This window comes from Belonocnema kinseyi, chromosome 6 (genome assembly GCF_010883055.1).
Source record: "Belonocnema kinseyi isolate 2016_QV_RU_SX_M_011 chromosome 6, B_treatae_v1, whole genome shotgun sequence".
Taxonomy (NCBI): domain Eukaryota; kingdom Metazoa; phylum Arthropoda; class Insecta; order Hymenoptera; family Cynipidae; genus Belonocnema; species Belonocnema kinseyi.
In genome coordinates, this window is record NC_046662.1 from 16,638,045 (window position 1) to 16,659,445 (window position 21,401).

Below are 21,401 nucleotides of genomic sequence, written 5' to 3' on the forward strand. Positions count from 1 at the left end.
TATCCGAAACGAAAGATATTCTATCCAAAGAGACCAATTTTTTAACGAAACAGTTGAATTTTCCTAAAAAAAATTTATTTTTAATAAAATAGTTGATTTTTCTAATTAAAGAGTTGAATTCTTAACCAAAAATATAATGGTAGACCTTTAAATTGAAATGAATGCACTTCTAACAAAAATACAAGAAAACAAAAATATGAATTATCAACAAGAAAGTTCATTTTCAACAACATAATTAAATTTTCTAACAAAATGGTTGAATTTTCAACTAAAATGCATAATTTGTTAAACAAAAACTGATGAATTTTTAATAAAATGATAACTTTTTTATTCAAAAAGATGATTTTTTAATAAAAAAGAATGAACTTTTATTAAAAGAATTACTTTTCTATCAAAAGATGAATTTTTAAACCAAAAGGACGAAGTCCCTATCCGAAAAGAAAGATATTCTATCCAAAGAGACGAATTTTTAACGAAACAGTTGAATTTTCTACAAAAATCATTTCTTTTTAACAAAATAGTTGAATTTTCAAATAAAAGAATTCAATTCTGAACCAAAAATATAATGGTAGAATTTTAAATGGTAAAGAATGAACTATCAACAAAAAATGAATTTTTACCAAAGTATTAATTTTCAATTCAAAAAAATAAATTTAAAATAAAAGAAGACAACGGTTTAATTGAAAAAAAATTCAACCTCATTGTTAAATTTTCAAGTGAAGAAGAAGATTTTTCTAGCAAAACCTTGAATTTTCAACTAAAATGGATGATTTTTTCACAAAAACTGATGAACTTTCAACATAACAATAACATTTTTATTCAAAAAGATGATTTTTTAATAAAAAAGAATGAACTTTTATCATAAGAATTACTTTTCTATCAAAAGATGAATTTTTAAACCAAAAGGACGAAGACCCTATCCGAAATGTAAGATATTCTATCCAAAGAGACGAATTTTTAACGAAACAGTTGAATTTTCTACAAAAAACATTTATTTTTAACAAAATAGTTGAATTTTTAAATAAAATAGGCCAATTTGCAACGAAAAATATAATGGCAGACCTTTAAATTAAAATGAATCCACTTTTAACAAAAATACAATAAAACAAAAATATGAATTATCAACAAGAAAGCTCATTTTCAACAACATAATTAAATTTTCTACCAAAATGGTTGAATTTTCAACTAAAATGGATAATTTTTTAAACAAAAACTGATGAATTTTTAATAAAATAATAACATTTTTATTTAAAAAGAATTTTTATGCGAAAAGAAAGATATTCTATCCAAAGAGGCGAATTTTTAACGAAACAATTGAATTTTCCACTAAAAAAATTTCTTTTTAACAAAATAGTTGAATTTTCAAATAAAATAGTTCAGTTCTGAACCAAAAATATAATGGTAGACCTTTAAATTAAAAAGAATGAACTGTCAACAGAAAAATAGATCTTTACGAAAGCATTACTTTTCAATTAAAAAAAAAAAATATATATTTTTTAACCATGAAAGAAAAAATTCAACCTCATTGTTAAATTTTCAAGCGAATGATGATTATTTAACAAAAACTGATGCATTTTCAACAAAATAATAACATGTTTAGTCAGAAAGATGAATTTTCAACCAAAAAGAATAAACTTTTAACCAGAAATAGTTGTTTTTTATTCCTGGGCTCTATTAATTCAGTTTTAATTTAAGACAGAAAACGAGTTTCAAGGGTGAAAAAGGGAACGTTTCTTGAAAACAGGAGAAAAAAGAGGAATTCTTTAAAACGGGAAAAAGAGGGAAATATGGGAAAGAGTGTGAAGTCTGCTCTTGAATCTCAGTTAGCGGGAATGTGGTGGTTGGGTCCGAACCCCTAGAGACCAAAGAAATTAGAAAAAGAAAGTTAAAAAAAAAATTAGAAACTGAAAATTAAATTAAATTGGAAAAGGAGCTAATTAGCAGATGAAGAATTCGAATTGAAAGAAATATACCTTGCCGGCGATGTCAACGTCGGCGTATTTTTTTAAAAGCGATTCAACTACTCCTCTGTGTCCACCCTTGACGGCATGAATCAGATTCGTGTCGCCAGATCTGTCCTGGACATTTATATAGGCACCCGCGTTTACAAGTGCATTTACTATTTCATGGTAACCTTCTCTGCAAGCGATCATGAGAGCGGTGGCACCGTCCTTGTCAAGAGCATTTACGTTAGGTTTATGCTCGAGCAGTAAAATTACGACATCGATGTGATTGCCGAGGGTTGCAACCAGCAGGGGCGTCCAGGAATACTGCAAACAAAAGAGAAAAGAATTAATTTTAATATTAACAATTTCAGAAATTTATTAATTTTTTGGATTACTATTTTTTCCTTTTTTTGGAAAATGTAATAAACTAAATAGAATTCGTTATTAGAAGAGAGTATTTTCAGAGATTTTTTTTATTTATTAATTTAAAAATTCCGATTTAAAATTCTCGGTCAGTTGCCGATTTTTCCTGATCAAGTGTTTTCATTTTCCCGGTAAACTGAAAGTAACGTATTCATATTTATCGCAAAACGAAAACACTTATTTAAAAAATTTTGAACAAACGAGATCAGTTTTTTAACAATAAGATTAATTTTCAAACGAAAAAATTAATTTTTTACAAGAAAATACATTTTTTCATCAAAATAGACAATTTTTCAACCACATAATTGAATTTTGAACCAGTAAGAATGCATTTTTAACAGAATACAAAATAGCCACATTTTTAGTAACAAAAAACAACAACTAATTTTCACCTAGATTGATGAATTTCCAACTAAAACAATGAATCTTTATCTGAAACAGTTGAACTGTAAAAAAAAATATATTTCTACTAAAAAAGATAAATTGTCAACCAAAACTTAAATAACTGAGTTTTAAGTTTAAAAAAAGGATTTTCCTACCAAAAAAATTAATTTTCAGCTAAAATTGTGGAATATTCAACTGAAATAATATTTTCAGTTTAAGAAAAAAATTATTTTTAAGCAAAAGAGAAACAAATTTTCAATAAAATAGTAAAATTTCCGGCAAAAAAATTCCTTTTCATCCAAGTGAAAAACAATTTTCCAATCTAAGCAATTCATTTTTCAACCAAAAAAATGAATATTCAAATAAAAATATGAATCTTTAATAATAAAAAAAGTAATTTTCAACAAGAGTTTATTTTTCAACCAATTACATTTATTTATAAACTAAAAGCTTACTTTTTAACTAAAAATATGAATATTTAACTGAAATACTCGAATTTTGAACAAAAAAGACCAGTTTGTTAACAATAAGATTAATTTTCAAACAAAAAGATTAATTTTTTACAAAAAAAAAAAAAATATACAATTTTTGAACACAGCAGACAAATTTTCAACCACATAGTTGAATTTTGAACCAGAAAAAATACATTTTTAACAGAATACGAAATAGCTACATTTTTATTAAAAAAAACAAACTAATTTTCATCTTGACTGAAGAATTTTCAACCAAAAAGGTGAGTTTTCAACTAAAACAATAAATTTTTATCTAAAACAGTTGAACTTTCCCAAAAAAAAAAAAATATTTTTACTAAAACACATAAATTGTCAACCAAAACTTAAATAACTCAGTTTTAAGTTAAAAAAAATAATGTTCTACCAAAAAAATTAATTTTCAACTAAAATTATGGAATATTCAACTGAAGTAGTATTTTCAGTTTGAAAAAAAGTATTTTGAAGTAGAAGAGAAACAAATTTTCTATAAAATAGTAAAATTTCGGGCAAAAAATTCCTTTTCATCCAAGGAAAAAGCAATTTTTCTATCAAACAATTCATTTTTCAACTAAAGAAATAAATTTTTAAAGAAAATTATAAATCTTTCATACTAAAAAAAATAATTTTTAACACAGGAGTTTATTTTTCAACCAATTAAATTTTGGTTCTACTCTAAAAGATTACTTTTTAACTAAAATTATATATATTTAACTGAAATACTTGAATTTTGAACAAAGAAAAGTTTAATTTTCAACTCGAAGTGGAATGATTAAATTTTCAAGTAAAATAGTTGAATTTTATACCTACCAAAGAGATGAATTTTCAACCAATAAGATCAATTTGCTACAAAAACAAGCGAATTTTCCACAAATTACATGAATTTTAGAAAAAATAGTTTAATTTAAAAAAAATAAATTTTCAACCATATACTTGAATTTTCATTTAAAAAAGATCAAATTTCAAACAAAAATAGAATAGAATTTCTCGTTAAACATTTAGTTCTTAACCAGAAAAAATCGAATTTTCAGAAAATAGTTAAATTTTCGGTAAAAAAATTCCTTTTCATCCAAAGAAAAAACAAGTTTTCAATCAAATAGCTTATTTTCAACAAAAGAAACGAATTTTTAATGAAAAATTTGAATCTTCAATAAAAAAAATAATTTTCAACAAAGAAGTATATTTTCTAACCATTTAAATTTATTTCGAACCAAAAAGAATAACTTTGAACTAAAATGATTAATATTTAACTGGAATACTTGAACTTTTAACTAAAAAGAAGAATTTTTAAACATGGAGATAAACTATAAAAGAAAAAAATAATTTTCTATAAAAAAAGTCGATTTTTTAACAAAATACCTGAATTTTGAACAAAATAAATGAATTTTCAATTTAAAGAGACAAATTTACATTCAAATGGTAAAATTTTAAACTAGAGAAGGTCAATTTTTCACTTAAAATAGTTCAACTTTGTAGTGGAAGTTATATTTTTAGTTAAAAAATTGATTTTCAAAAAGTAGTTACATTTTTAAAAATAAATTAATTTTAAATTAAAATGATGAATGTTCCAAAAAAAAAAGAAAATAAATTTCAACAAAAAAGTTTAGCTATTAAACACAAGTAGTTGAATTTTCAAGAAAAAAAAAGGAAAATTTCTAAATATTTCCTGTTCGAAATATTACTTTTAATCTAAGAACTACTTGAAGTACTTTCTTTTTCTAAACTGAAGAGGATCTTTTAAATATAGATAAAGTAATCGCTTTTCTAAATTAACCAAAAATACTAAAATACTAAAAACTTGAATTTTGCTACGATCAGAAGAAAATTCCCAGTTTTTAAATTCAATTCCCGATTATTTCCCGGTCATTCCCGGTTTCCCTATCAAGTTGCCACCCTGTAATTTTAAGTAGAAAACAAACCATTTTTTATCCTAAGCAATTTTTATGCTAATATATCAAAATAATATTAACACAAAATGTTTGTAATTATAAGTATCTATTATCTAAAACAATAGAAAATCAAGGACGATATTTTTAATAATAGATGGAAATTATGTTTTAACTTCAGAATAAATATATATATAATTTTAGTTAAAATAGACAGTGAAACTCTTGTATTTTTTAATTAAAAATACCTATTTTCGACGAAAAATATTAAAATAACCTATTATTGTTCAAGTACTGTAAATATTCTTCGAAACATAATGATTTTAATTTCTACAAATGTCAATTTAAGACAAAAAATCACTAACATGACAACAGAAAATTGTTAAAAAATGTTAATACATACCAAAAATTTCCCTGTATTAAAAAAAATATTATCAGGGTCATTAGGGACTTTTAATTAATATATTACATACCATTCCTGCTGTGTCGACAGTAGCTCCAGCCTTCAGTAGAGTGTCTACGATCTCTATGTTTCCTTTTCTACATGCCCAGGTGAGTGCTGTCGTTCCATACTATAATTTAAAAATGAAAAGAATAAAAAATAGGTGGAATTTAAGTATTTTTTGATCTGCTCTGTATATTACATCATCGCAAAAAAATAAAAATTTCAGAAAATAAAATTAAAATTAAAAAAAAAACTTTTTCATTTTAAGTAATCAGAGAATTTTTTGAATATTTTAAACTTTTTAATAAAAACTTTAAGAAATCGAAACTTCTAATATTTTCCAATTGAACAATTTGAAATTATATTCACATTTTTGGTTAAAATATATTAAATAAGCCTATTATTTTCAATCAACGTTTCTATTTAAATTCTGGAGAAAAAAATTCCTGACAAATCCGGGTTTTATTCTCAGGTATATAAATTTTTTTCAGTACAATTTTGTATAGTTCGGAGCGATTCAAAAATATTTCGGATTTTTTAAAAACAATTTTCAATTAAAATGAAGTACTTTCAACTAGAATGATGTATCTTCAACATAAACAAATAAATTTTAAACCGAAAAGAGGATTTTTTAACAAGATAGTTTAACTTTCGACGCTTTCAACTAAGCACTTTTATTTTCAACCATAAATGTTCAATTTAAATGATAAATTTTTAACCAGAAAAATAAATTTTGATTAAAAAAGTATTTTTCAAACAAATCGTTGAATATTATATCGAAAAAATAAATTTGCAACCAAGAAGATGTCCACCAAAAAAGACGAATTTTCAACAAAAAATTAAAATTAAACTAAAGAAATAAATTTTCAACAAAACATAAATAACGAATTTTTCACAAAATTGTTATAGTTTCAACTAGGGCACTTAACTTTTTAGCTAAAAAAATTATTTTCCAAACAAAACAAAAAAACGAATTTTTCACGAAATTGTAAATTTTCAACCAGATATGAATTTTAAAAAGATGAATTTTCCAACAAAAAAGACGAATTTAAAAGAAAATTCAACTAGACAGTTGAATTTTTAACTACAATAATGAATCTCCAACTGCAAAAGACGAATTTTAGACCAATTTGAAGAGATTTCAAGAAAAAAAGATTAATTTCCAAACAGGAAGATTAGTCTTCTACCAAAAAAGACCATTTTTCAACAAACTACTAGAATTTTCAACTAAAATAGACAAATAATGTTGAAAAAGTAAAAAAAAAATCATTTTTATCCCCAAATAAAAATGAATTTACAACAAAAAGGTTAAATTTTTAACCAAAGAGATGAATTTTCTAGAAAAGATGGATTTTTAACTTGAATCTTGAAAAATTATATTTTCAACTAAAATTATGAATTTTTAAACCGGAATATTAAATTGGATTAGTTACAGTTTCAGTTAAAAAGATTAAATTTCAACTAAAACAAAATTTTTAACAAAATAGTACACATCTAAACTGGAATCATTCAATTTTCAGTTCACAAATTTATTTTAAACAAAAAATAATTTTTAACAAAATTGTTACATTTTTAATTACGGTAGTTAACTTTTCAACTTCAGATTTAAGTTTTAAACAAAAACAAAAAAAATTAATTTTCAACGCAATTGTTAAATTTTGAATCAGAGATGAATGTTCAATAAAAATGATGAATCTTAAACAGGAAAAATTAATTTTAAACAAAAAAATTTATTTTTCAAACAAATCGTTGAATATTATATCAAAAAGATGAATTTTCAACCAAGAAGATTAATTGTCGACCAAAAAAGTCGAATTTTCCCTAAAATTGCACAATTTTCCAGCAAAGAGATGAATTTTCAATTAAAATAATGAATCGCAAATCAAAAAATGCAGTTTTTTAAACAAAAGATATTAACTTTAAATAAAAAAGACGAATTTTTAACAAATAAATCAAAATTTGTTAGTCAGAAGAGGAAAAAAATTGCAACCAGCCTGTTGAATTGCCAAAGCAAAAATATAAATTTTCATCCAAGAAGATTATTTTACTACAAGGGCAAATTTTCAAAAAATAAAATGAATTTTCATATAATATTTCATACAATAGATGTAAAAAAATCAATTTTCAAACAATAATAGAAAAGTCAAGTTATCAGTTAAAAAATGTAATTTTCAACCACAAATAAACAAATTTTTAACAAAATAGTTCAGTTCAGTTACATAAAGCTACTTTTACAAATAAAAAACATTTTTATTTAATTTTATATAAAAATTTCAAAAGAAAATTTGGCACGCTCTGAATAAATTGCCATGACTTTAAAAAAAATTCCCTGGCAAGTGCAGGTTTTCAGAGTGGCGATTCAGGACATGATTTTAAATTCCCGGCCATTTGCCAGTTTTGCCCGGTTAATTAAGAGTAAAATATTCATATTTTCCACTAAAAGAAAACATTGATTTTATTTGGAAATCAATACTCAAATTTGCCACTAAAAAATTAAAATTACCAACAAAAAATGGAATAATTAAACTGTAGTAGAAAAAATTAATTTTAAACAAAAAAAAAAACAGATTTTCAATCAAATAGTTTAATTTTCAACTTGACTGATGAATTTTCAACTAAAATGATTAATCTTCAACTAGAATAGTTGAATTTTAAAATAAAAGATGAGTTTTTCAATTAAAACAATGAAATATTCAATTAGGTTATGTTAAATTTTCAGTTAAAAAAAATTACTTTCCACAAAAAAAAACTAACTTTCTACAAAATAGTTATATTTTCAAACAAAGTGATGAATTTTTAACTAAAATTATGAATCTTTATCTAGAATAATTGAATTTTGGACCCAACAGATGAATTTTCCACCAAGAAGATTATTTTCTACCAAAAAAATATCAATTTACAACTAAAAAATGTTATTTTTCAAGCATATTGGAATAATCAAATTTTTAGTCAAAAAATAAAGGTTCAGCTAAAGAAAGTCAGTTTAAAAAACAACATAATTTTCTACCAAAAAAGAAACAAATTTTCAAGAAAATAGTTAAATTTTCGATAAACAAAAATTCCTTTTCATCCAAAGGAAAAACAAGTTTTCAATCAAATAGCTCATTTTTCTCACCAAAGAAATTAATTTTTAATTAAAATCATGAACTTGGTTGAAAGTTGAACCTAAAACAATCATTTTCAACTAAAACGATAAATATTTAATTGGAATACTTGACTTTTTAACCGAAAATAAGATTTCTTAATGAATAAGATTAACCTGCAAAGAAAAAGATAATTTTCTAATAAAAAAATCGAGTTTTAACAAAATAAGCGAGTTTTCAACGAAATAGTGGAATTTCCATTAAAAAAGACAAATTTGTGTCCAAATTATTGAATTTTGAAAAAGAAAAAATCAATTTTCAACAAAAAATTGACACTTAAATCTTCAGTTGATGGAATTAATTTTCAATGAAACTGATGAATTTTCCAGCATAAAGATTAATTTTCTACAAAAAAAGCGCATTTTTCACAAAGCACATGAATTTTCAAACAACTATTTTAATTTATAAATAAATAAAAATTCCATAAAAAATTATGATTGTATTAGAGAAAACTGAGATAATTTGAAAAATCTTCCACCGTATACTTTTTATTTAATAATGAAATAAAATAATCACCTTATCGCCGACGTTGACCTTCGCGCCGTGTGCGAGGAGATCCTTGACAATTTCGGGATATCCTCTACCCGAAGCCCACAACAGGGAAGATATGTGGTAATTCCCATGAGCATTGACATCCGCACCTTTTGACAGCAAAAGCGAGACTGTGTTCGTTTTGCCTTTGTAAGTCGCCCACATAAGGGCTGACCATCCACCCTTTAATCAATAATTAATAACAAATTAGGTTTATGCTTGCAATTTTGAAATAAGATATTCAGGGTAGATTTTTTAATCGAAGAAAAAAATTCCCGGTTTTTTCCCGGTTAGCAAACATTTTTTACGGCTAATGAAATTTAAAAAATCAAACTACATTCTAAACATTTTTCCATGTATAGTAATAAACAGTAAACAACAAATTAAAGCATTCAAAGTAGAACCCTTGAATTCCAAACTTTTAAAATTGAAGTTTAAAGTTTAAAATTCAAAAATTGTGTATTCAAATGCCCAAAAATTTACACGTATGCAAATAAACTGCAAACTTGAGAACTTTTATAAATTATAGAGTTTAAAGATTCAGATTAAGTTCCAAAAATATAAATCCACGGTAACATTTTCAATAGTCTAAATTAAAGAATTAAGGAATGAACTTTAAAATTTTTCAAACTTATATTATTTTAAGTAATTTTAAGCTAGACACATTAAGATTTGAAAAATAATTTTTTTAACTTAACATTTCTCTAATTAGTAAATAAATTATTTTAACTTTAAATAGCCTAGGCATCCTTCAAAAGTTTTAAAATTTTATTTCAAAATCTTGAGAAAACTAGAAGATGTTTAAAATGTTTCCAATTTCAAAATAATTTTTGAATTTGTTTCGGAACTTTAAAATATATTTCAAAATGAATTGAATTATTTCCATAATTTGTAGAAAATCCTGCAATTTAAAAAAATTTGAATTTGAATTTATAAATAACAAGAGAACACTTATTATTTGTAAGAATATTAAAGTAATTTTAAGAGATATTTAGAAGTCTTAAAAAGATCCGAATTTAATTTATAACTTGAAATAATTTCAAATACTTACAGCCAAATTTAAAATAAAATGTAAATTTTTGCAAATTTAAAACAAAATTTTTTAATTTTTTTTTTTTAATTGTGAAAGACTTCAAACAAATAAAAAATTTTCTTAAGATTCTTAGGAAAATGATTTTTCACTTTGAAAAATTATGGAAGATTTTAAGGATTTTTTTAAACTTGCAGGATTTTCAAAAATTGTAGGATAATCTCAATTAATTTTAAAATATATTTAGAAATTCTGAAAAAAAATGTTAACACTCTTCGTTTAAATTGCTTGAAATAATTTCAAGTTTTTAATTAATTTTGAATCTTTTCAAAACTTCTAAATATCTCTTAAAATTACTCAAAATTTTTCTACAAATAATAAGTGTTCAATTTTTAATTATGCGTCAAAATTTAACAATTTCATTTACGAATTAAACACTTTTTAAATAGAACAATTAAAATTGTAATGCTAAAAGTTTAAAAGTTCTTCGAAAATCTGAAGATTCAAAACTTTCAATGTACCAAAATTCCGTTTTAAATTGTCTTCTTTTCAATATTTCGTTTCAATTTACTCGTCGTAAATGAACAGTGAAATACTGCTAAATATTTAATAAATATATTTAATAAATATTTAATAAAAACCTTTAATGATGACTATATTATTATGGATTTATTTTTAAGTTGAAAATAGTAAAACGCACGTTTACATTTTTTAGAAGCCGAGAAAATTAATAGAAATAATATATTAATAAATTTATTTATTAAGTTTAATATAAAACATAATATAAAGGAAGACCTGAAACTCTGAATTCAAAATATATTATTGATAAATCATTAAAAATTTTTATTTAAAAATAAAATTATCAGCATAAATGATATTTTAATTTCAATTCTTATTAAGATTTTTGGATAGAAACAGTTACAATATGGAAATTCTCAAATTTTGAACGGATCTAGAATAGTTTAGTCAAATCAATTATTGTTCAGATTTATATACTTAGAGTACAGATCAATTTAAAAAATCATTTATTTATATTTACAGCTGATAATACAACTGTTTTTTACCAAAAACTTTCAACTTCAAAGTCTATTAATTTTTTATTGTTTATATCTTCAAAACTGCACTTTAATTATTTAGAAATACTGTTAAAATCGAACTTGGGCATATTTTTCTTCTGATAATTCGTAAAATTCCCGGTTTCCCGGTCCGACAGCCACCCTGTTTTTAATTAAAAAATCTTAGATTTTAAAAACTTGTAATTATTAATTTTTGGTTAACCTTTAAAACAGCATTTTTAAATTTTAAATTAAAATATATGCTTAAAAATTAAAAATCTAAAATGGAAAATTCTTGAAATTAAAGATTTTCGATTGAAGCATTCTAAACTAAATGATATAATAATTTATAAAAATCACAATTTGAAAAATTATTTTGAAAACGGTTGAAATCATAGTTGAACAACATTTTTATTCTAAAAATTTGGTAAAATTCCCGGTAAAAAAATAAATTCACTGTCATTTGCCGGTTTTCCCAGGACCCCAAAAATTCCCGGTCATTTCCCGGCTTTCCAGGTTTCCCAGTCCAGCGGCCACCCTGGACATTCTTTCAGCCCTCGGACTCACTTTCAACATCAAAAATAGTGAAAATAGTTTCAAAATAAAATATTTCAAGTATCAAAAATGAACTACAATGCATATTTAAAATGTTAATTCTTTAGTTTATAAATTATCAAAGTACATATTTATTTATCGCATTGATCCAACTATTTTTCTTTTTTATTTAAAAAATATTTTTTGGTTCAAAATTGAATTATCTTGTTGAAAATTCAACAATTTAAAAAAAGTTATACTTCTTAATTGAAAATCAAAATATTTTGGTAAAAATGTCTCTCTGCCAAAATGTCATCTATTTGTTTAAAAATGCAACTGTGTAATTAGAAATTAATTTGTTTGCATTGAAAATTAATATTTTGTTAGAAATTCACATTTTTGGGATAAAAATTGAACTGTTTTGTAGAACATTCGTAATTTCAGCTACTATTATATTAATTTACAACAATAAAAAACTAATTTTCAACAAAATAGTCAATTTTTAAAATAAATTTCTAAACAAAAATGGAATAATTAAATAAATATTTTAAAAATGACTTTTGAAAAAAATTAATTTTCAACCAGAGGTGAATTAGGGTGATTTTTCAAGAAAATAAAAGAATAGAATTCATGTTGTTACCAAACAGTTAAATTTTCTACTAAAAAATATAAATTTATAACCAAAAATAGAATATTTAAATTAACATTAAAAAAAGAACTCTTGAACCGAATAAAAAAAATGTCAATAAAATAGTTAAATTTTCAAGCTGAGGTAAATTTTTAACAGAAATGATGAATCTTGAACTGGAATAGTTAAATTTTCAGTTAAAAATATTAGTTTGTAACAAAAAGTATTTTTAACAAATTATTTAATCTTTTAGTTAAGAAGCTACATTTTTAAAAGAAGAGTTTAGTTTTCAAACTAAAAAGTCAAATGTTTCCGAAAACATTTGTCTTTTCGTCTCGTCAACGTAAATTTTCAACGAAAAATTTAATTTGCAAAGAAGAAAGCTGCATTTTGAAACAAAAGAGAAACAAGTAAGTTCAATTTTTAACAAAAAAAGATTAATTTTCTACCAGAAAGTTCAATTTTTAACAAAATACATGAATATTCATTGAAACAGTTATATTTTCTACTAAAAAAGATGAATTTTTTTACCAAAAGTGTAATAATTAAATTTACATTTAAAAAAATGAAATTCTGATTTTAAAAAATTGATTTTCAACTAGATAGTTAAATTTTTAACCAGAATTGAACAAAATAGTTAAATTTTCAAACAGAGCAGAATGTTAATGTTTTAGAAATGTTTTATAAAACATTCTACTTTTAATCACAAAAATATCAATTTTGAATTTAAAAATAATGATTTCCTGCCAAAAGACATGAATTTTCAACTAAAATTATGAATCATCAAGTGAAATAGTTAAATCTTTCGTTAAAAAAAATAGTTTGAAAGAAAAAAAATTTATTTTCAATAAGAAAATAAATCTTGACAGAGTAATTTAAGTTTCAACCAAGGTAGTTAAATTTTCGACCAGAGGAGAATTTTTAATTAAAATAATGATTTATTAACTAAAAACAATAATTTTTATAAAATAGCTGAATTTTAAACTAATCAAAATTAATTTTCTCCCACAAAATATGAAGTCTCCGCCAAAAAAGATTAATTTCCTACCAAAATAGATGAATTTTCAACTAATATTATGAATCATCAAAGAAGATAGTTAAATTTTCATTTAGAACAATTAATATATAACAAAAAATGTAATTTTAACAAAATATTTTCAACAAGAAAATAAAGTTTTGAGAAAGTAATTTAATTTTTGACCAAGTATTGGAATATTCAACCAGAGGTGAATTTTAACTAAAATCATGAATCTTCAACTTGAATAGTTAATTTTCCGATTAAAAAAATTAATTTGGAGCCAAAAGCACGTACCTTCAACAAAATAGTTAAATTTTTAACCAAAGAGATCAATTTTCATCAATAAAATATATTTTTAACAAAGTATTTTAACTTTAAATCAAGCACTTAAATTTTCAATGAAAAGGGTGAATTTTTAACTTAGAAGATTAATTTTCTACAAAAAATAAATTAAAAACAAAGTAATTAAAATTTAAATCAAGCAGTTGAATTTTCAATAGAAGAGTTTAGTTTTCAAGCTAAAATGACAAATGTTTCAGAAAAATTTGTCTTTTAAACCCGAAAAAAATTAATTTTTAAAGAAGAAAGCAGAATAGGTTGACAATTCATATCTTTTGGTAGAAATTTAATTCTTTTGGGGTTGAAAATTCAACTATTTGGTTAAAAATTAACATTTTTTTGTTGAAAATTCGTATTCTAGATTGAAAATTTAACTATTTCGTTTAAAATTGTCTATTTCTGTACAAATTTCATTTTTTCCATTAAAAATGCAACTGTATTGTGAAAAAATGATTGGTTTCGGTTTAAAATTAAATATTTTGTTAGAAATGTCCTTTTTTGGGATGAAAATTGAACCTCTTTGTAGGAAATTCTTATTTTCATTTCGAAAATGCAACAATTTGTTTGAAAACTTTTGTTATTTGTCCAAAAATCGACTTTTCTAAGAGATAAATTTTTTTGTTTGTTTAAAAACGAAACCAATTAGTTGAAAATTAATCTGCCTTAATTTACGATTCAAGTATTTTCTTGAAAATTCATTTTTATTGAATTTTAGTCTTATTGAATTTTTTATTTCAAAAAAATGTTTTTGTTTTGAAATGTCAACTATTAGCATTGTATAGAAAATTCTATTTTTTAATTGAAAATTAATTCTCCTCATTTAAATTTGTTGAAACTTCGTATTTTTGGAAAAAAGTAATCTTCTAGGTTGCAAATTTAACTATTTGTTTAAAATTGTTTAATTTTATTGAAAATGACTTCTCTCGTAGAAAATTAATCTCTTTGGTTCAACATTTAACTATTTGGCTACAAATTTATTTATTTTGTTGCAAATTTGACTTTTCTCGTATAAAATTAATATTTTTTATTGAAGATTAATCTCATTCTGCAGAAATGTAATTTTTTTTGGTTAAAAATGTAATTTTGTGGTTAACAATTAATTTTTTTTTCGGTTAAAGTAGTCTAAGTTGGATAAATCCCATTCTTTTTTATTTTAAATTAAAAAATTTTTTTTGATATATAAACTATTACATTTTTTAGTTTAAAACATTATAAATGAAAAAGTATAAATAAAAAAATTAATAAAATAAAATGTTGACTGAAATCATATCCATTGTTTAAACTATTTATCTAAAAATGTATGTACTTCCTTGAAAATTAAACTGTTTTGTTCAAAGTTTATCTTTTTGACTTGACACTTCCAAACTTTAGATGGAATCTTTTACTTTATTGGCTTAAAAATCTTTTTTGGTTGAAAATTCGCCCTTCTGATTCCAGAATGTATATCTTTTCGTAGAAATTTCATCTTTTCTGTTAAAAATGCAACTATTTGTTTGAAAAATGATCTGCTTTGGTTGAGAAATCCAGTATTTCGTTGCAATTTTGTCTTTTTTGGTTCAATCGAATTATTTTTGATTTAAAATAAAAATATTTTCTTGAGGAAATAGTGTTCTTTCCTTATTTTAGAATCTTGGAATCAAGTTTATAAGGAAGTTCGTTATAAGACGGAAGTTTCAAAATGATTTCAAAATTATTTATAATTTGTCTCCAAATTTATTTTGATACATGAAGAATAAACTTTGTTTCCTCTTTGTAGTCAGTGTGAATATAATGAAAATTAATGAGACGTCTCTTGGAAGAATTCCAAATATTCAGAATTAAAATTTACTGTTTTGCGCCTATCGTCGTACAACTTTTTGGCTGTTTGCCTAGAATTTTAAGTTGACCCTGACCATGAAAATTTGAAAATGGAAAGAAAAATTAATGATCTTACCATATCGCGGTGCTCCAGGTTGGCTCCATGATCGAGTAGTTCGAGGCAGACGTCCACGTATCCTTCCTTTGCCGCAAACAACAACGCGGTCCAGTTGTCCTGGAAAATAAAATATTTCCAATTATTCATCTAAACGTTAAAAGACAAATTCAAAATTTTGAAATATCCAGGCTTCAGAGCTCAAAATGCTCTAAAACAGGGGGGTTAGGGTGATTTTTCACGAAAATGGGAGAATCAAATATTTAAATAAAATCCACGTATGTACCAAATAGTTGAATTTTGTACTAAAAAAAGATAATTTTTTGACAAAAAATGGAGTTATTAAATTTACATAAAAAAAACTCTTGACGAAAGAAAAAAAAAAAGAATTCTTAATAAAATAGCTCAATTTTCAACCAGAGGTGAGTTTTTAACTAAAATGATGAATATTCATCTGGAATAGTTGAATTTGCAATTTAGAAAATTAATTTGTAAAAAAATTTATCTATTTTCAACAAAAAAAGACATTTTCTTACAGAGTAATTGAACTTTTAACCAAGTGATTACATTTTCATTGAAAAGGGTGAATTTTCAAGAAAAAGATGGTTAACTTTCCCCCACAAAAATTAGTTTTTAACAAAGTAGTTAACGTTCAACCAAGTAGTTAATTTTTTTAACATAAGAGTTTAGTTCTCCAGCTTAAAAGTCGAATTGCTTCAGACAATTTTTTCTTTTAATCCTGAAAAGATGAATTTTCAACAAAAAAGTTCATTTCCAAAGAAGAAAGCTGATTTTTTAAACAAAAGAGATCAATTGTATACTAAAAATGGAATAATTAAATTTTCAGTAAAAAAAATGAACTTTTGAACCAAGAAAAAAATTAATTTTCAACAAAATAGTTCAATCATAAAATATTTAAATAGAGAAATTTTTAACTAAAATAATGACTCTTCAAACAAAAGACGAATATTTAGAAAAAAGTTCATTTTCCACCAAGAAATTTTGATTTAAAAAAAGATCAATTTTCTACTAAAATAAATGAATTTTTCACAAAAGAATTGAGTTTTGAAGCTTAAAATTTAAATATTTCTAAAAACATTGGTCTTACAACCCCGAAAAGATAAATTTTCAATAAAAGTTACTTTTTAACCAAGAAAGCTAAATTTTCCAGAATATAGTTTAATTACCTTAATTAATCAAACCGAAAGGGCTACATTTTTTTCTACTAAAAGAGATGAATTTTGCCCAAAAAATATTTTTTCTTTTAATCCTGAAAAGATGAATTTTCAACAAAAAAATTCATTTCCAAACAAGAAGGCTGAATTTCTATACAAAGCAGGTGAATTATATACCAAAAAATGGAATAATTAAATTTTTAGTTTAAAAAATGAACTTTTGAACCAAGAAAAAAAATTAATTTTCAAAAAAATAGTTAAATTTTCAATTAGAGAAATTTTTTAAACTAAAACAATGATTCTTCAAACAAAAAAAAATTATTTTTTACAAGAAAATTTAATTTTCACCAAGAAAGATTCATTCTCTCTCTAAAAAAATGAGTTTTCTACCTGAAGAGAGGAATTTTCCACAAAAGACTCGAATTTTCAAGCTAAAAATAAAAAATTTTTCTAAAAAAACATTGGTCTTTTAATCCCGAAAAGATTAATTTTTAATAAAAAAGTTAATTTTCAAACAAGAAAGCTGAATTTTCCAGCAAATAGTTGAATTTTCAACCACAAATTATGAATTTTCAACTAAAAAGGGTTAATTTTCTACCAAAAGAGACGAATTATCCACAAAGGACTTGAATTTTCAAGCTAAAAATAAAAAAATGTTCTAAAAAAACATTGGTCTTTTAATCTCGAAAAAATGAATTTTTAATAAATAAGCTAATTTTCAAACAAGAAAGCTGAATTTTCCAGCAAACAGTTGAATTTTCAACCAAAGATGATGAATTTTCAACCAAAAAGGGATGAATTTTCTACCAAAAGAGAGGAATTTTCCACAAAGGACTTGAATTTTCAAAATAAAAATGCAAATTTATTTGAAAATTTTGGGCTTTTGATCCTAAAATTATGATTTTCAAACCAAGAAAATTAATTTTCTACTAAAAAATACAAAATTTTAACCAAAAATTGAATGATTAAATTTACATTTAAGAAAATTAAGTTTTAAACCAAGAAAAAAAGTACTTTTCAATATTAGTTAAATTTTTACCCAGAATTGAATATTTAACTTAAATGGTGAATCTTCAAGTGGAAGAGTTAAAATTTCAGTTAAAAAAATAATTTATAATTTAGAAAAAAATTTATTTTCTACAAAATAGTTGAATTTTGAAACAAAGATGAATTCTCAACAAAAAAGTTAATATCCAAACAAGAAAGCTGAATTCTTAAAAAAATTAATTTTCATCAAAATAGTTCAAATTTAAACCAGATGAGAATTTTTAACTAAAATAATAACTTATTCAATAAAAAATGAATTTTTACAAAAAAGCTCAATTTTAAACCGAAAAGTATTAATTTTCTACTAAAAGAGGTAAATTTTACACAGAAGACTTAAGTTTCCAATCTACAAATTTGAATGTTTTAGAAAATATTTGACTTTAAACGCAAAAATATACATTTTCAATAAAAGAAATTAATTTCCTACCAAAAGAAATGCATTTTTCAACTGAAATGATAAATTATCAACTGGAATACTTAAATCTCAGTTAAAAAAATTAATATGTAAAAAAAGGATTTTTAACCAAATATTTTCAACAAAAAAATAAAGTTTTGAAAAAAATTTTGAAAAAATGTGTTCATTGAAAGTTATAAAAACTGAAATTCAAATAAAACACTTAAAGAGAAAACATTTTGAATTTTTAACTTTTAAAATTAAGGTTTAAATTTTTTTAAATAAAAAGCTCAATAATTTACGCATATAAAATGGAAGATTCTGGCACATTTCAAGTGAACAATTTTAAATTAAATGCCGTTGAGTTGTAAAATTAAAAAAAATTAAACTTTTATAAGTTGTATAGTTCCAAGATTCTAAATTTTTAATCCTAGCTATCATATTCAATTCAGAAACAATAAAAATTAAGCGATTATAATTTTTTTAACTGAAAATTTTGTTTATATTATAATAGAAATTAATTTTCTTTTAGGTCATAAAAAATTAACAATTGTTCAATCGTTACACATTTATCAAAACCTCTATTTCTTTTGAAATCTTTTTGAAATATTCTTTTAAAACTATATTTTTTTATCAAAAAATGAATTCAAATTTGCCCAGATATCTTAAGAAAATTGTTGTTTTAAAATCAAAATCTTTAAAACGCTTAACAAATTTTTAAACTCTACATTTTGCTTGAACCTTTTTGGAATAAGTTCAAATTTCAAATTATTTTTGAAATTTTTATAAAACTTCTCAATATTGATGATTTATACTCTTCTTTCTTTTTTAGACACCCATAAATTGTATTGTTGAGAATAAAATCAATTTAAAAAGATTTTATCGATATTTTTGCAATAATATCGAAATTGTCGAGAGATGGAAAAAAGTGTCAAGAGACAGTTTTTTAGAACTTTTATAGAAAAATAATTTTATTTCTTTGACGCTTTTCATATCGTAAAATTTTAATATAAAAATAAAAATTTTCGTTCAAATTTATGAATTTTGAACTAGAAAAGATCAACTTTGAATAAAAAATGAAAGAGTTAAATTTTCAGTTGAAGAAATTAATTATCAACCAAACTGATGAGTTTTTAACTAAAATTAAAAATTATTAAAATTATTTAAAAAGAACAATTTTCAGCCAAATTGTTGAATTTTGAACTAGAAAAGATCAATTTTCAAACAAAAATGTAACATAAATTTTCAGTTAGAGCAATTAATTTTCAGCCAAACTGATGAATTTTCGAGTAAAAGGACCATTATTTAACTCGAATACTTAAATTTTTAACAGAAAAGAAGAATTTTTAAACAAGAAGATTAACTTACGAGAACCACAATTTCATACAGAAAAATCAAATTTTTTAACAAAATACGTAAATTTTTAATTAAAAAATACAAAATTTCGTCAAAATTTTTTAATTTTGAACTAGACAAGATCAACTTTCAACAAAAAATGGAACTGTTAAGTTTTCAGTTGAAGAAATTAATTCTTTACTAAACTGATGATTTTTTAACTAAAATTATAATTCTTTAACGAGAATGGTTGCTTTTTATACGGAAAAGATTAATTTTCAACCATAAAGATAAATTTTTTACGAAAACAGACAGATTTTCCATAAAGTACAAGAATTTTCAAACGAATAGTTGAATTTTTTAATAAAAATATATCAATACATATAATATATCTAAAATATATAATATATATCAAAAATGTTAAGTTAAAATTTCTACTGGAATAGTTACGTTTTTAGTTAAGAAAATTGATTTTCAACATAGTAATTAAATTTTTAACTGGAGAAGAATTTTCAATTAAAATTATGAATCTTCAACCAAAATTTAATTTTTAACAAAAGAGTTTAACTTTTCACCAAGTAGTTGAATTTCTAACAAAAAAAAATGAATTCTTAACAAACAACGTAAAAAACTAAATTTGAAAGAAATTTGGAACAAACAAATTGGGAAGAGGGAAAATTCCATTCTTCTAAATCCGAATTATAATTCTTTTAAGAATTGCCGATCCTGTCATAAAATATAACGTGATAAATGCTTTTTTTTATTGAGAAAATGGTTGTTTCCGTATTTTTTTAATATTATCAATTCGATTATTAAACTTAAGTTCGCGAAACAAATGTCAGATAGCAAAAAATTCAAAAGGTTTTTCTTATAATGGAAGAAAATTCTTTCTCTAATAAACTATAGATATATTTAAAAAATCGACCAGAAGTAAATTCCTGCTATTAAAATTAAATTTTAAACTATTTTCTAGTTTTCTCCTAGTCATTTCCGAATCTTTCACTGTTAAATCGTGCTATTTTAATTGGACAAAATACAACTGCAAGCGTTCAATTTGAAATGATAAAAAATTCTGTCATGCGTACAAAAAAAATGGAAAATGCGTCATTGACAAAATAGAAGACACATGACACACTTACTGCGTCCTCGGCATTGACATCTGCTCCATGGTTAATAAGCTCTCGCACAAAGTGTAACTTTCCTTTGCTCGCTGCAAATACGAGGGCCGTACTTCCATTCTGAAATTTTAATTTAGTATTAAAGACTAATTCAGCAATTAAAAAAAAAAACATTTACATTTATTTAAATTCATTTTTTAATACAAGTCTTTCAAACTGGCATTTAAAAGACTTTTTGAATACCAGTTTCCTATAAATTCAATTCCTTCCAAATTCGAAAACTAAGCTGTTTTAAAAAGAAAAAGATTAAAATGCCAATTTCATAATATGAACCCTCATTCAGGTAGAAAAGTCTAGGGTTTCTTTTCCTTTTTTTACCTAAAAAACAACTGTGTAAAATTTGGTTCCGAAAAAAAAAAAATATATTCTGGGGAATTCCATCGAATTTGAACAGAAAGCCCAAAATAAGATGTTTTCTTGATTAATTTTCAATGAAATATGTAAATTTTCAAACGAGAAACAACAATTTTCAAACAATAATGGAATAGTTAATTTTTCAGTAAAAGAAAA

General features: G+C 23.1%; 1 protein-coding gene across 3 annotated transcripts in view; it reads right to left on the reverse strand.

Moving 5' to 3' along the window:
• Positions 1-21,401, reverse strand: part of LOC117174307 (kinase D-interacting substrate of 220 kDa) — a 181,324-nt gene that overhangs the window by 81,364 nt on the left and 78,559 nt on the right. For all 3 annotated transcript variants that reach the window (XM_033363292.1, XM_033363291.1, XM_033363290.1), the window contains 5 exons: positions 20,853-20,951; positions 15,784-15,882; positions 9,232-9,429; positions 5,601-5,699; positions 1,974-2,270 (listed from right to left, as the gene is read on the reverse strand). In XM_033363292.1, coding sequence (XP_033219183.1) covers positions 1,974-2,270; positions 5,601-5,699; positions 9,232-9,429; positions 15,784-15,882; positions 20,853-20,951 — 792 coding nt within the window. The remainder of the gene's footprint in view (positions 1-1,973; positions 2,271-5,600; positions 5,700-9,231; positions 9,430-15,783; positions 15,883-20,852; positions 20,952-21,401) is intronic.